Raw genomic sequence first — 17,075 nt, 5'->3', positions numbered from 1 at the left:
AATCCATGTCCTTAGTCTGCTTGTCTTCAGCAAACTGTTAGCGGGCTTTCTTGTGCATCATCTTTAGAAGAGGCTTCCTTCTGGGACGACAGCCCTGTAGACCAATTTGATGCAGTGTGCGGTGTATGGTCTGAGCACTGACAGGCTGTCCCCCCCACCCCTTCAACCTCTGCAGCAATGCGGGCAGCACTCATACGTCTTTTTCTCAAAGACAACCTCTGGATATGATTCTAAGCACGTGCACTCAACTTCTTTGATCGACCATGGCGAGGCCTGTTCTGAGTGGAACCTGTCCTGTTAAACTGCTGTATGGTCTTGGCTACCATGCTGCAGCTCAGTTTCAGGGTCTTGGTAATTTTCTTATAGCCTAGGCCATCTTTACGTAGAACAACAATTCTTTTTTTCAGATCCTCAGAGAGTTCTTTGCCATGAGGTGCCATGTTGAACTTCCACTGACTAGTATGAGAGAGTGAGAGCGATAACACCACATTTAACACATCTGCTCCACATTCACACCTGAGACCCTTTAACACTAACGAGTCACATGACACCAGGGAGGGAAAATAGCTAATTGAGCCCAATTTGGACCTTTTCACTTAGGGGTGTACTCACTTTTGTTGCCAGCGGTTTAGACAATAATGGCTGTGTGTTGCGTTATTTTGTGGGGACAGCAAATTTACACTGTTATACAAACTCACCACTTTACATTGTAGCAAATTGCAAATTACAAATTGTCATTTCTTCAGTGTTGTCACATGAAAAGATATAATAAAATATTTACAAAAATGTAAGGGGTGTACTTACTTTTGTGAGATACTGTAGCAGTAGTTCTGGACAAAGCAGTCTGCAGGCCAATAGGTGTCATTTAGTTACTTATTTATAATGCAGAGTAAATACCACTCTTCATTTTCCTCATGATATCACAGTGATTGCGCCATACTGCACTTGAATGATATTTCTCATTTTTGAAAATGAAGAGAGTGGTGTGACACCTGCTGTGTCCTAGGGAGTGTGTTTTGCAAATCACATGACAAATTCTCTACATTCTGACCTCGAATGAATGGGACTTTGGTTGCTCAAGTCCTAAAGCAAGCAAACCAAAAAATGCATTTGCAAACCACAATGCTGTTCTATATAAATATGCCAAAGTTAGTTTTTTCTCTTTGAAAAGCAGTGGTATTGTCTCTGTTAGGCCATGGGACCCTACTAATCTCTATACTGCAGCAGCACCACATTCATGTGTGGTCTTTAGAACAAGCATGCAGCCAATGAGGAACTTGGAAGAAGCTAGTAGCTAAAAAAAAAATCTAAAATAATAAGTGAGTGGAGTGTTCTGCATGAACTGCTTAAGTAGGTACACCAATGGGTACGCATTATAATAACTTAGTTGGTAGTTGGTAGCCCAGCTAATTGTTCTTATTTGTATGCACTGCATTTTTAAATTTCCTAGTGATGTCATCGATAAAATACTACCTCGCAGATTGTGTCCCTTTCCTGTGTCTAAACAATGATATCACTGTATACAGTATTCATCACACACATATATACACTTATATAGTAATCATAATACAATTCATAATAATACCGTTTGCTCTAAAAATCCCAAAAATGGGGCATGTAATCTAAGTCCCAATAACCGTAATGTCATAAAACAATATCTTTGCTTTAAAAATGTCCAAATATTAAACATCCAACAGTGTGAAAAAAATTAAGTTTCGAAAGTGTGCTGTCTTCTTTGTTAATATGTAAGGCCTCTTGCACACGGGAGTAAAAAACATGGCATTTTTTACGGATTTAAAATGAGATGCATTGTTGTCTATGGAACTATGCACAAATCATTAATACAGCAATGAGTACAGTGCACATTTGAGTGCAGGTAGTTTACTTTATCTTTGGTTCCGCCTGCCAGCTGGGCTTTCACCACCTCTCCTGAGCCTCCCTGAGTGACTGTGTCTATAATAAATCATTGTCAGATGTTGACAGCTCCGCCTCCACCTGCCGCCCAGCCAGGCAGGGCGGATCCTGGGCAGGTGCATGAGGTGCACTGCGAAGCTCAAGTGCCGCGGATCCCCTCCCATTCCTGCCTGCTTCTCCCTGCCGGCAGGCAAATAATAGGAGCGCCAATGGCGAGTGGGTCAGAGGAGAAGAAACTGTGCTGCCACTGCCCCCCTTGAGCCGCCGCTGTCAGAAGAGGGCTCTATTTCCTGCCTATCCCCCCTCCTCCCTCCTACTGTCAGCAGTGGGGAGAGCGGCTGCGTCTCTGTCTAGAGAGAGCAGCTGCAGGCTTTTCTCCCCTCTCCTCCCTCTCCTCCTCATGCTGCTGTACTCAGGAGCGGAGCCCTCTCCTTCCTATTGGCCAGGTAAAATAAATAAATAAATAAATAAATAAATAAATAAAAAAGGAGCCAAAAGGAGGATCATGGGACATTTAATCCTGAGGACTGGCAAGCCCCAGCAATCTTAAGAGGGAAAATGCAGCCCTCAGCATGCCCAGCTGAAGTGGAGGGAGAGAGAGCCAGGCTATGGGTGGCGAGTGACATGCTGAATCTGGTGACAGGAGATGAGTAGCAAGTGACACGCTAAATCTGGAGGCGGAGACATGGGAAGTGACACGCTGCATCTGATGGCAGGGGATGGGTGGCAAGTGACACACTGCATCTGGTGACAGGGGATGGGTGGCAAGTGACACGCTGCATCTGGAGGCAGGGGACATGGCAAATGGTACACTAAATCTAGTGGCAGAGGATGGGTGGCAAGTGACATGCTGAATCTGGAGGCAGGGGATGAGTGGCAAGAGGCACACTAAATCTGGAGGAAGGGGACATGGCAAGTGACACGCTGAATCTGGTGGCAGGGGATGGGTGGCAAGTGGCACGCTGAATCTGGTTGCAGGGGATGGGTGGCAAATGGCACGCTGAATCTGGAGGCAGGGGACATGGCAAGTGGCACACTGAATCTGGTGGCAGGGGGTGAGTGGGAAGTAACATGCTGCATCTGGTGGCAGGGGATGGGTGGCAAGTGAAATGCTGAATCTGGAGGCAGGGGATGGATGGCAAGTGGCACGCTGAATCAGGAGGCAGGGGACATGGCAAGTGACACACTGAATCTGGTGACAGGGGATGGGTGGCAAGTGACACGCTGAATCTGGAGGCAGGGGATGGGTGGCAAGGGGCATGCTGCATCTGGTGGCAGGGGATGGGTGGCAAGTGAAACGTTGAATCTGGATGCAGGGTACATGGCAAGTGGCCCACTGAATCTGGTGGCAGGGGATGGGTAACAAGTGACATACTGCATCTGGTGAGAGGTGGCAAGTAACATGCTGAATCTGGAGGCAGGGGATGAGTGGCAAGTGGCACACTAAATCTGGAGGCAGGGGACATGGCAAGTGACACACTGAATCTGGAGGCAGGGGATGGGTGACAAGTGACACGATGCATCTGGTGGCAGGGGATGGGTGGCAAGTGGCACGCTGCATCCGGTGACAGGGGATGGATGGCAAGTGACATGCTGCATCTGGTGGCAGGGGATGGGTGGCAAGTGACACGCTGCATCTGGTGACAGGGGATGGATGGCAAGTGACATGCTGCATCTGGTGGCAGGGGATGGGTGGCAAGTGACACGCTGAATCTGGAGGCAGGAGACATGGGAAGTGGCACACTGAATCTGGTGGCAGAGGGTGGGTGGGAAGTGACACGCTGCATCTGGAGGCAGGGGATGGGTGGCAAGGGGCATGCTGCATCTGGAGGCAGGGGATGGGTGGCAAGTGAAACGTTGAATCTGGATGCAGGGTACATGGCAAGTGGCCCACTGAATCTGGTGGCAGGGGATGGGTGGCAAGTGACACACTGAAGTTGGAGGCAGGGGATGGGTGGCAAGTGGCACGCTGAATCTGAAGGCAGGGGACATGGGAAGTGAAAGGCTGAATCTGGTGGCACGGGATGGGTGGCAAGTGGCACGCTGAATCTGGTGGCAAGGGATGGGTGGCAAGTGACACGCTGAATCTGGTGGCAAGGGATGGGTGGCAAGTGACACGCTGAATCTGGTGGCAAGGGATGGGTGGCAAGTGACACGCTGAATCTGGTGGCAGGTGATGGGTGGCAAGTGACACGCTGCATCTGGTGGCAGCGGACATGGCAAGTGACACACTGAATCTGGAGGCAGGGGATGGGTGGAAAGTGACACGCTGAATCTGGTGGCAGTGGACGGGTGGCACTGGCAAGTGACACACTGAATCTGGAGGCAGGGGACGGTGGCAAGTGACACGCTGAATCTGGTGACATGGGATGGGTGGCAAGTGACACGCTGAATCTGGAGCTGGGGACAAGTGGCAAGTGACATGCTGAATCTGAAAGCAGGGGACATGGCAAGTGACATGCTGCATCTGGTGGCAGGGGATGGGTAACAAGTGACATACTGCATCTGGTGAGAGGTGGCAAGTAACATGCTGAATCTGGAGGCAGGGGATGAGTGGCAAGTGGCACACTAAATCTGGAGGCAGGGGACATGGCAAGTGACACACTGAATCTGGAGGCAGGGGGTGGGTGGCAAGTGGCACGCTGAATCTGGTGGCAGGTGATGGGTGGCAAGTGACATGCTGAATCTGGTGGCAGGGGATGGGTGACAAGTGACACGATGCATCTGGTGGCAGGGGATGGGTGGCAAGTGGCACGCTGCATCTGGTGACAGGGGATGGATGGCAAGTGACATTCTGCATCTGGTGGCAGGGGATGCGTGGCAAGTGACACGCTGCATCTGGTGGCAGGGGGTGGATGGCAAGTGACATGCTGAATCCGGTGGCAGGGGATGGGTGGCAAGTGACACGCTGAATCTGGAGGCAGGGGACATGGCAAGTGGCACACTGAATCTGGAGGCAGGGGATGGGTGGTAAGTGAAACACTGCATCTGGTGGCAGGGGATGGGTGGCAAGTGGCATGCTGAATCTGGTGGCAGGGGATGGGTGGCAAGTGACATGTTGCATCTGGATGCAGGGTACATGGCAAGTGGCCCACTGAATCTGGTGGCAGGGGATGGGTGGCAAGTGACACACTGAAGTTGGAGGCAGGGGATGGGTGGCAAGTGGCATGCTGAATCTGGAGGCAGGGGACATGGGAAGGGACAGGCTGAATCTGGTGGCATGGGATGGGTGGCAAGTGGTACGCTGAATCTGGTGGCAGAGGATGGGTGGCAAGTGACATGCTGAATCTGGTTGCAGGGGATGGGTGGCAAGTGACACGCTGCATCTGGTGGCAGGGGACATGGCAAGTGACACACTGAATCTGGAGGCAGGGGATGGGTGGAAAGTGACACGCTGAATCTGGTGGCAGTGGACAGGTGGCAAGTGACACGCTGAATCTGGAGCTGGGGACAAGTGGCAAGTGACACGCTGAATCTGGAGGCAGGGGACATGGCAAGTGACATGCTGCATCTGATGGCAGGCGATGGGGGCAAGTGACACACTGCATCTGGTGGCAGGGGATGGGTAACAATTGACATACTGCATCTGGTGAGAGGTGGCAAGTAACATGCTAATTCTGGATGCAGGGGATGAGTGGCAAGTGGCACACTAAATCTGGAGGCAGGGGACATGGCAAGTGACACACTGAATCTGGAGGCAGGGGATGGGTGGCAAGTTGCACGCTGAATCTGGTGGCTGGGGATGGGTGGCAAGTTGCACGCTGAATCTGGTGGCAGGGGATAGGTGACAAGTGACACGATGCATCTGGTGGCAGGGGATGGGTGGCAAGTGGCACGCTGCATCCGGTGACAGGGGATGGATGGCAAGTGACATGCTGCATCTGGTGGCAGGGGTTGGGTGGCAAGTGACACGCTGAATCTGGAGGCAGGGGACATGGCAAGTGGCACACTGAATCTGGTGGCAGGGGTGGGTGGGAAGTGACACGCTGCATCTGGTGGCAGGGAATGGGTGGCAAGTGATACACTGAATCTGGAGGCAGGGGATAGGTGGCAAGTGACATGCTGAATCTGCAGGCAGGGGAGATGGCAAATGACACGCTGAATCTGGTGGCAGGGGATGGATGGTAAGTGGCACGCTAAATCTGGTGGCAGGGTATGGGTGGCAAGTGGCACTCTGAATCTGGTGGCAGGGGATGGGTGGCAAGTGAAACACTGCATCTGGTGGCAGGCAATGGGTGGTAAATGGCATGCTGCATCTTGGTGACAGGAGATTGGTGGCAAGTGACACAATGCATTTGGTGGCAGGGAATGGGTTGCAAGTGGCACACTAAATCTGGAGGCAGGGGACATCACAAGTGAAACGCTGAATCTGGAGGCAGGGGACATGGCAAGTGGCACACTGAATCTGGTGGCAGGGGGTTGGTGGAGAGTGGCATGCTGAATCTGGTGGTAGGGGATGATTGGGAAGTGAAACACTGCACCTGGTGGTAGGGGATGGGTGGTAAGTGGCACGCTGCATCTGGTGCCAGGGGATGGGTGGCAAGTGACACAATACATTTGGTGGCAGGGGATGGGCTGCAAGTGGCTCACTAAATCTGGAGGCAGGGTACATGGCAAGTGGCACGCTGCATCTGGTGGCAGGGGATGAGTGACAAGTGACACGCTGAATCTGGAGGCAGGGGACATGGCAAGTGGCTCGCTGAATCTGGTGGCAGGGGGTGAGTGGGAAGTGACATGCTGCATCTGGTGGCAGGGGATGGGTGGCAAGTGAAATGCTGAATCTGGAGGCAGGGGATGGGTGGCAAGTGGCACACTGAATCAGGAGGCAGGGGACATGGCAAGTGACACACTGAATCTGGTGGCAGGGGATGGGTGGCAAGTGGCTCGCTGAATCTGGAGGAAGGGGATGGGTGGAAAGTGACACACTGAATCTGGTGGCAGGGGATGGGTGGCAAGTGAAACACTGCATCTGGTGGCAGGGTATGGGTGGCAAGTGGCATGCTGCATCTGGTGACAGGGGATGGGTGGCAAGTGACACTCTGCATCTGGTGACAGGGGATGGGTGGCAAGTGAAACACTGCATCTGGTGGCAGGGTATGGGTGGCAAGTGGCATGCTGCATCTGGTGACAGGGGATGGGTGGCAAGTGACACACTGAATCTGGTGGCAGATGATGGGTGGTAAGTGGCATGCTGAATCTGGTGGCAGAGGATGGGTGGCAAGTGACATGCTGAATCTGGTTGCAGGGGATGGGTGGCAAGTGACACGCTGCATCTGGTGGCAGGGGACATGGCAAGTGACACACTGAATCTGGAGGCAGGGGATGGGTGGAAAGTGACACGCTGAATCTGGTGGCACTGGACGGGTGGCACTGGCAAGTGACACACTGAATCTGGAGGCAGGGGACGGTGGCAAGTGACACGCTGAATCTGGTGGCAGGGGATGGGTAACAAGTGACATACTGCATCTGGTGAGAGGTGGCAAGTAACATGCTGAATCTGGAGGCAGGGGATGAGTGGCAAGTGGCACACTAAATCTGGAGGCAGGGGACATGGCAAGTGACACACTGAATCTGGAGGCAGGGGGTGGGTGGCAAGTGGCACGCTGAATCTGGTGGCAGGTGATGGGTGGCAAGTGACATGCTGAATCTGGTGGCAGGGGATGGGTGACAAGTGACACGATGCATCTGGTGGCAGGGGATGGGTGGCAAGTGGCACGCTGCATCTGGTGACAGGGGATGGATGGCAAGTGACAGCATCTGGTGACAGGGGATGGGTGGCAAGTGACACGCTGCATCTGGTGACAGGGGATGGATGAGCAAGTGACATGCTGAATCCGGTGGCAGGGGATGGGTGGCAAGTGACACGCTGAATCTGGAGGCAGGGGACATGGCAAGTGGCACACTGAATCTGGAGGCAGGGGATGGGTGGTAAGTGAAACACTGCATCTGGTGGCAGGGGATGGGTGGCAAGTGGCATGCTGCATCTGGTGGCAGGGGATGGGTGGCAAGTGACACATTGCATCTGGATGCAGGGTACATGGCAAGTGGCCCACTGAATCTGGTGGCAGGGGATGGGTGGCAAGTGACACACTGAAGTTGGAGGCAGGGGATGGGTGGCAAGTGGCACGCTGAATCTGGAGGCAGGGGACATGGGAAGTGACAGGCTCAATCTGGTGGCATGGGATGGGTGGCAAGTGGTACGCTGAATCTGGTGGCAAGGGATGGGTGGCAAGTGACACGCTGAATCTGGTGGCAGGTGATGGGTGGCAAGTGGCATGCTGAATCTGGTGGCAGAGGATGGGTGGCAAGTGACATGCTGAATCTGGTTGCAGGGGATGGGTGGCAAGTGACACGCTGCATGTGGTGGCAGGTGATGGGTGGCGAGTGACATGCTGAATCTGGTGACAGGGGATGGATGGCAAGTGACATGCTGCATCTGGTGGCAGGGGATGGGTGGCAAGTGACACGCTGCGTCTGGTGACAGGGGATGGATGGCAAGTGACATGCTGAATCCGGTGGCAGGGGATGGGTGGCAAGTGACACGCTGAATCTGGAGGCAGGGGACATGGCAAGTGGCACACTGAATCTGGTGGCAGGGGGTGGGTGGGAAGTGACACACTGAATCTGGTGGCAGGCTATAGGTGGCAAGTGACACGCTGCATGCGGTGGCAGGGGATGGGTGACAAGTGCCATGCTGAATCTGGTGGCAGGGGATGGGTGGCAACTGGCAAGTGATACACTGAATCTGGTTGCAAGGGATGGGTGGCAAGTGACGCACTACATCTGGAGGCAGGGGACATGGCAAGTGACACACTGAATCTGGAGGCAGGGGATGGGTAGCAAGTGACACGCTGAATCTGGTGGCAGGGGATGGGTGACAAGTGACACGATGCATCTGGTGGCAGGGGATGGGTGGGAAGTGGCACGCTGCATCCGGTGACAGGGGATGGATGGCAAGTGACATGCTGCATCTGGTGGCAGGGGATGGGTGGCAAGTGGCACGCTGCATCCGGTGACAGGGGATGGATGGCAAGTGACATGCTGCATCTGGGGCAGGGGTTGGGTGGCAACTGACACGCCGCATCTGGTGACAGGGGATGGATGGCATATGACATGCTGCATCTGGTGGCAGGGGATGGGTGGCAAGTGACACGCTGAATCTGGAGGCAGGGGACATGGCAAGTGGCACACTGAATCTGGTGGCAGGGGTGGGTGGGAAGTGACACGCTGCATCTGGTGGCAGGGAATGGGTGGCAAGTGATACACTGAATCTGGAGGCAGGGGATGGGTGGCAAGGGGCACGCTGCATCTGGTGGCAGGGGATGGGTGGCAAGTGACACGCTGCATCTGGTGGCAGGGGATGGGTGACAAGTGCCATACTGAATCTGGTGGCAGGGGATGGGTGGCAACTGGCAAGTGATACACTGAATCTGGTTGCAGGGGATTGGTGGCAAGTGACGCGCTGCATCTGGAGGCAGGGGACATGCAAGTGACACACTGAATCTGGAGGCAGGGGACGTGGCAAGTGACACACTGAATCTGGAGACAGGGGACGTGGCAAGTGACACACTGAATCTGGAGGCAGGGGATGGGTAGCAAGTGACACGCTGAATCTGGTGGCAGGGGACAGGTGGCAAGTAACATGCTGAATCTGGTGACAGGGGACAGTAGCAAGTGACACGCTGCAAAGTAGAAAATATTGTACTTTAATTCTTGAGAGTAGGTGCGTAAATTGGGGCAGACTTGTAGGGGCCCCATAGCATAACTTTGCCCAGGGGCCCATGATGCTAATAAGATGGCCCTGTTGCTGCCTACAAACAGTATTTCCTGTAATCAGAGCTAGATTAACGTAGGGGCTATTGGAGCTGTAGCTCCAGGCCCCTACCTTAATATAGGCCCAGCCCACCCAAAAAGAAGAGGCTGCTCCAGGGCCAAAACTAAGGGGGTGCATGTGCCCCGGGCACTGTGGATTATATCCATGCTAAGCTGATGGTAACGGGTTCTGTGCTGCGACCAATCCTTTTTCATTTGTTTATAAACGACCTGGAGGATGGGGTAAACAGTTCAGTCTCTGTATTTGCGGACGATACTAAGCTAAGCAGGGCAATAACTTCTCTGTAGGATGTGGAAACCTTGCAAAAAGATATGAACAAATTAATGGGGTGGGCAACTACATGGCAAATGAGGTTCAATGTAGAAAAATGTAAAATAATGCACTTGGGTGGCAAAAATATGAATGCAATCTACTCACTGGGGGGAGAAACGCTGGGAGAATCAAGGAGGGAAAAGGTCCTGGGGGTCCTAGTAGATGATAGGCTCAGCAATGGCATGCAATGCCAAGCTGCTGCTAACAAGCATGCATTAAAAAGGGGATTAATTCCAGAGATAAAACAATAATTCTCCCACTCTACAAGACTCTGGTCCGGCCGCACCTGGAGTATGCTGTCCAGTTCTGGGCACCAGTCCTCAGGAAGGATGTGCTGGAAATGGAGCGAGTACAAAGAAGGGCAACAAAACTAATAAAGCGTTTGGAGGATATTAGTTATGAGGAAAGGTTGCGAGCACTGAACTTATTCTCTCTGGAGAAGAGACGCTTGAGAGGGGATATGATTTCAATATACAAATTCCATACTGGTGACCCCACAATAGGGATAAAACTTTTTCGCGAAAGGGAGTTTAACAAGACTCGTGGCCACTCATTAAAATTAGAAGAAGAAAGGTTTAACCTTAAACTACGTAGAGGGTTCTTTACTGTAAGAGTGGCAAGGATGTGGAATTCCCATCCACAGGCAGTGGTCTCAGTGGGGGGCATCAATAGTTTCAAGAAACTATTAGATAAGCACCTGAATGACCACGTACAGGGATATACAATGTAATACTGACATATAATCACACACATAGGTTGGACTTGATGGACTTGTGTCTTTTTCAACCTCACTTACTATGTAACTACCCCGAGTCCCGTCATTCCACTCAACCCACCTTGCCAGTCTAAGCATTATGATTTTGAGCTTAAAAAAGGGTTGGGACAGAAAGGCGGAAGTGCTGCAGTACTAGTGTAAATGCAGCAGACAGGAGCAGTACAACAGAGGACCCCATGTGTATTGCTGACTGAGGTAAAGGATGAGCCCTCCTCCAAGTGGGAACACCAGGTGATAAACTTACTGACTGGTCCACTCAGCACAGAGCCTGACATCAGTGAATAGTCTTTAGTCCACTAGGGTCTGACTAGTTGTGATTGCAGCCCTTCCCATACAAGGAATTATCTACCTCTGCCAGCATCAGACAAGTCTTCTACATAGATCTTTCTAGCTTGAGAGCACTCCCTCTCACCCCCCTCTCTCACCCCCTCTCTCACCCCCCTCTCTCTCTCTCTCTCTCTCTCTCTCTCTCTCTCCCCTTTCTGTCTCTCACCCCCCTCTCACACCCCCTCTTTCTCTCACCCCCCTCTCTCCCGTAGACCCCCTCTCTCTCTCTCTCTCTCTCTCTCTCTCTCTCTCTCTCTCTCTCTCTCTCTCTCTTTCTCATTCCTCTTTCTCTCACCCCTCTCTCTCTCTCACCCCCCCCCCTCTCTCACCCCTCTTTTAAACTTTTATATGTATGATTATATTTTTGTTTAATAGCTTTATTAATTAGTTGATGGAATAGTGATAATTGATGGAGTTAATAATTCACTGTATATATTGTTTAGAATTCTGAGTGTATATTGAATGCATGTATTATTGGTAATAATGGGGTATCAGTAGTTTTTTTTTTTAATGCTATCTGGCTGTCTAGAAGTCAAGGAAAGAAAAATGAGAGGCTGAGCATATGTGGGCATGATTGGGTTATTTTTTTAGACTGAGAGGAAGGGGAGAAAGGTTGTAAGTTCTGTTCCAAATATGTGTATTTTTTTCTGTTGTTGTATTGTACTGTATCAGGTTGCTTTGTTCTTATGCTGACATCTAATGGTGGTTCAGGTCAACTACAGCTTGTTTACTTATGTGATTTGATAGCTCCTTTTGTCCTCCCCTCCTTTTTAGTGCTAGTTAGTCCAGTCCTAGCTGGACCTTCTCTGTTTCTTCCATGTTCTCCCAGTCAGTGTTAATTCTTTGCAGAGACAGGGCTTGGGAATGGCATTGTATTCTTTTATTCTTTTCTTCAAAAGCCTGTAAAAAGATCCTCTGTATTGTACTTATCTGAATTAAAATTGTGCTGGATTAAACTTCTGTCTTACTGAAGAGTTAAGCTGCTTTTAGATGGTGCCAAATCAGCAGGCGACCATACTGTCTGGACAGACTGGGTCTATGGAGATAAATCAATGCATTTGTACTTTGGAACGGACTTGCGCACACACGTTTGGAAAATCCGACAACAGACATTTGACCGCGGAAAATTTTAAAACCTGCCATCCAACATTTGTTCGTGGAAAATCCGACAATTGTCCGATGGAGCGCACGCGCAGTCCCATTTTCTGCCAACAGCCTGTCAGCGAACATTTCCCGTCGGAAGATCCAATCGTGTGTACGAGGCTTAAGTGGGAGCACCATTGATGATTCATATCAAGCATCTTATACGTTTGAGCACAGAAGAAAGCGCACTTTTATGACTTTTATTTTTCACACTGGATGTTTAATATTTGGACATTTTTAAAGCAAAACTATTGTTTTGTGACAAAGGTTTGAGATTATACATTGATTTTATGCTTTATTATTAGGATTTTTTATAGCAAACAAGATTGTTATGAGTTGTATTATGATCATAATTATACAAGTGTATATATAGAGTACCGTATATGCGATGAATAAAGTATACAATGATAATGTTGTTTAGACACAGAAAAGAGACACAGTTTGAGAGATACTATTTTATTTGTGACAGCGCTAGGGAATTATAAAGTGCAGCGCACATAAATAAGAATATTGTATTATCTTGAGATAATTAATCCAGCTGCTTGGTGCACAGAGTAAGGGGTAGGAGTGTGGAACTCATTCTTTGACTTGACTATTCTAGCAAATTAGACCATCAAAAAGTAGAGTATTTTATTGTATGTGTTTTTTAAAATGTAATGAAGGCCATAAAGAAGGTAAGTGAAAAAATACACAACCATATCAGAGCCAAAATACATTTAGCTTTTGTAACCACTATTTTGCTGGTATTTATAACAGTGACCATATATTTGCAAAGGTTTTACAAAAGTAGGTTTTAAAGCGATATTAATCCTTCAGGGTTTTTTACCTTAACCCACTGACCACAATAAAATAAACAATTCCCCAATTGATTTTGTCAATTAAGCTTTGACAAAAATACCTGGAAGCTGATTGGTTTCTATGCAGAGCTTCACTAGATTTTGCATTATTTTCCAGTTTTAGTAAATCAGCCTCTGTGTAACCAAGCCACAACTTTGGTCGCTGCATACAAGAGTGGTTCCATAGGATGTTTCAAGGGAAAGGAGCCTGGGGTAACGGTCACGGCAACAGCTTTAAGCCTCGTACACACGATCGGATTTTCCGCCGTGATGACTGACTGTTGGCCTTAAATCTGACTGTTTGTATGCTCCATCGGACAATTGTTGTTGGATTTTCCGCAGACAAATGTTGTGTGGCAGGCTTATAAATTTACCGCAGACAAATGTCTGTTGTCAGATTTCCCGATTGTGTGTACACAAGTCCGTCAGACAAAAGTCCAAAGTAAACACACGCATGCTCGGAATCAATGCTCACCAAGCACGACATTAGCAGAAGGTGCCCAAAGGGTGGTGCTAAAGAACTGAAAAGCCACGTAGGAAGTCACTACGTTCATGTTTGTTGGCCGACAATTCCTTGCCGTTTGTATGCAAGACAAGTTCCTGGCCAAAGCCCTTTGGACAAAAGTCTGACGTTTTGTCTGCGGAAAATCCGATCGTGTGTATGAGGCTTTAAACTGGAACATAAGCAAGAATTAAAATCTGAAGAAGCTTTTTACTCTGTAGGTGATTTAATCCTCTGCTGAAAGTGCTTAGCTGAGGGCTGGTTCACACACTTTCCGTTTCGGATCTGCTCCGGATGCGTTTCTGCACGTGCATTTTTAACGTGTTTCGGTGCATTATTGATGCATTTCAGGAAGCATTACAGATGCTTTTTTTCCTGTTTTTGTTTTTCACTGTACTGGGGTCCAGTGCGTTTTTGATGTGTTCCAGTGCATTCAGGTGCATTTTTGATGTGTTTTACTGCGTTCCAGTACAGTCCAGAGCAGGAAAAATGTAGCCTCTTCTACTTTTTTTTTCTGGAACTGGAAAGCACTGGAACTGACTGCACTGGTGTGAACTATGCCATTGGAAACCATATAACCTACTTTCCATATGTTTAAAGCAGAAAAAAACGCACTGGACTGCATGTGGTGGGAACTGGTCCTGAGGGTTTAATATTCCACAGAACAAATAAGTGTCCTAGGTTTAATGGTTATAGTAAGTCTTTTTAGTGCGAAAAAACATACACAAATCACATAAATCATTTGCTTGTCCTGAAAAATATTACATGAACTCTGTCATGCCAGAAAAACAACGCTGTCGCCTAGAGCTGTTTTTAAATACCGTACCTGTAGCAGCTTTCAGGTTCCTGCTGCTATGTGCAAATACATAGCGGTGTGGAATTGCAAAGCGCTGACACTTCATGGAAGTATCAAAACTTGCCCTTTCTCTTTCAGTTCCTTCACATTGCTATCAGCTCATCCCTATGATGGACTGGCTGACTTTTAAATAAGAATGTGCATAAAGCAGGCAAGCTTCAGCACTACCAGGAAGTGGCAGAACTTCATCTTCATCAGTTTTATCTTTATACCTGACGGCAGTTAATTTAGGTTACATTGTAATAGGGTTGATTTTTAAAGGAGTAGGGCATGTTTACTTTGCAAGGTGAACATGCTCTACTCCTTTGGTAAATCAACCCTACTGTGTTTAAGGTGAAATTTGCACTCATTTTATATACACTTTACATGCATAACTATTCATTCCTATGCAAAGTGCAATCTAATGAAAACACACCAAAGATACAGCAAGTAAATGTAGCCTCAAGGTAAGGTAGATACCATATTTTTATTAAAAAGATTGGACAATAGTACATCTTTTTTTTTTCCAATCAAATAGTGCACTGAAGGGATCCAAAATGATCTTCTTCCCAAATCGACTAATAACAAAAATGAAACATACACTGTGAAAAAAGTCCCAGAGCTAGGACCATGTTGCCTTTGAAGACCTCCCAATTGACCTCCCTAAGCATTATAAGGGGCCAGCAGGTCATAGACTATGCTGGTGTCCACTCCAAAACTGAGATGCTTGTTTAGCTTCAGTTACAATTTTTACATATTAATTTTGGAAATGTATCACCTTTACTAAGAATCATTTCTAGCAATTCTAAAAAAAAAAAAAAAAATGAAAAAGAATGATGTCAGGTTTAAAAACAATTTTCACCACCATACCAAAATGTTTCTAAAATTGACCCTATCCCCTGAAGACCTCCCAATTGACCTCCCTAAGCATTATAGGGGGCCAGCAGGTCATAGACTATGCTGGTGTCCACTCCAAAACTGAGATGTTTGTTTAGCTTCAGTTACAATTTTTACATATTAGTTTTGGAAATTTATCACCTTTATTAAAAAATAATTTCTAGCAATTCCAAAAAAATAAATAAATGAAAAGGAATTATGTCAGGTTTAAAAACAATTTTCACCACCATACCAATTTTTTTCTAAAATTTACCCTATCCCTAAAGCATTATTTCTAAGAAAGAAAGAGAACAAAAAAAATCCACTGTGTTTCCAGCATAGTTTGGCAGTGCTGAGCTGCCAGATGTGTCTGGATATAGTCTTTTTCCTTGACAATTACCTCCAGGATGAGCAGTGTGTAATAGAGTGTCCTCACCTCTGTCTGTACAGGAACCTCATGATGTACTCTGCACATTGTACACTCTGCACTGCAGCCTCGGTGTGCATATCTGTGTGAGCTCAGGAGTTTAAACAGATCTGGATGATATGTCAAATTGCACATTCTAAGTCTATAACATGAATAAATAGCACAAGGGCAGTCAGCCAGAAATCGTTTTCTTTATTTTCAAAGAAAAAAAAAAAGCTATGGAAACTCTGAAAACCCCCATGTACACTCAAGAGACCACTCCTTGAAATGAAGAACTTTATTCACTATTTACATTACAGGGTTTCACTGATGTCAGTAGAGATACATGGATTCCAGTGTAACCCAAGCACTTGCATTTTCTATAAAATTCCAGTTTTAGGGGAGGTCTAGTAACATTACTCCCAGCCCCCCTCCCCACTTCTTATTACTAGCACCAGCAAAATATTAGAAAGATGAGAAGGGTCTTGCTTCTCTCTCCCAACTAGGAACTTTGCAGCTACCACTTCAATTTAGATCCCAAGCTTGTTTTTTTTTCAGCTTTCAACTTCTTCTTATGTATATATCCATTACTTTATTTTTTCTGTTTTTGAAAGTATAGACTATGGGCTGCACAATGGGCAGTGTATTTTTACTGCAACTTGCCGTTTACTTTTACTGCAGTTTGCAAGGTAGCTGTCAAAGCTATAGAAGTCAGAGTAGCCACAGTGCTTTTTGGAAGCATAGGGTGCAATGGCAAAATAGTGGAAGAGTCTACAGCCTGCTCAGCCAGGGCTCAGAGTACCAACCTCCCAGGAGAAGAGAGTCTGTTGAAAGTACACCTAGCAGGTCACTACTATTGCTAAGTGCCAGAAATCATAGCAGTACATCATTATCTAAACCTGGAAGTCCACAGTCTTCTAATCCTGGTAACAATCAAACTTCTGGGTTAGAACGCACTAACCCCCAAAGGCTAAGAGACTCTTCTGGTCAGTTATCCTTCGGGGCATCAAGATCCAGAAGTCGTGCGGGTGATGCTACAGGACAACAGAGGACCAGAGAGGATGCTATTAGAGCAAGACATCAAAGTACACCTCATCCATCTAATAGGCAGCAGCCACAGATAGTGAATGCTACAGCAGTCAATAACATCAGACAGGAAGTGACGCAAGGACTTCAAGGAGATGACCCATACAACCCCTATAAATACAGTGAAGATAATCGCTATCAAAACCAGTTTGATACTTATGAAAGGAGAAGAGAAAGCCTTAGGCGGAGGCCAGGCTATGGCATGCGATACTTTCAGTATGGTAAGAAT

The 17,075-nt window shown here is 48.1% G+C and overlaps 1 protein-coding gene across 3 annotated transcripts in view; it reads left to right on the top strand.

Annotated features, from left to right (window-relative positions):
• The window catches only part of LOX (lysyl oxidase), a 99,598-nt gene that overhangs the window by 6,109 nt on the left and 76,414 nt on the right, over positions 1 to 17,075 (top strand). Inside the window, exon 1 of one of the 3 annotated variants that reach the window (XM_073624681.1) lies at positions 16,322 to 17,067. The exons of the other annotated variants lie outside the window; for them this stretch is intronic. Within the exon in view, the coding sequence (XP_073480782.1) occupies positions 16,383 to 17,067 (685 nt within the window). The 5' untranslated portion in view covers positions 16,322 to 16,382. Of the gene's footprint in view, positions 1 to 16,321; positions 17,068 to 17,075 lie in introns of those variants that run through there. 3 annotated transcript variants of the gene reach the window in all.

The sequence above is a fragment of the Aquarana catesbeiana genome, linkage group LG01 (genome assembly GCF_042186555.1).
Source record: "Aquarana catesbeiana isolate 2022-GZ linkage group LG01, ASM4218655v1, whole genome shotgun sequence".
Lineage (NCBI taxonomy): Eukaryota > Metazoa > Chordata > Amphibia > Anura > Ranidae > Aquarana > Aquarana catesbeiana.
The sequence above is the reverse complement of the archived record's forward strand: the minus strand, read 5'-3'. Positions and strand labels throughout refer to the sequence as shown.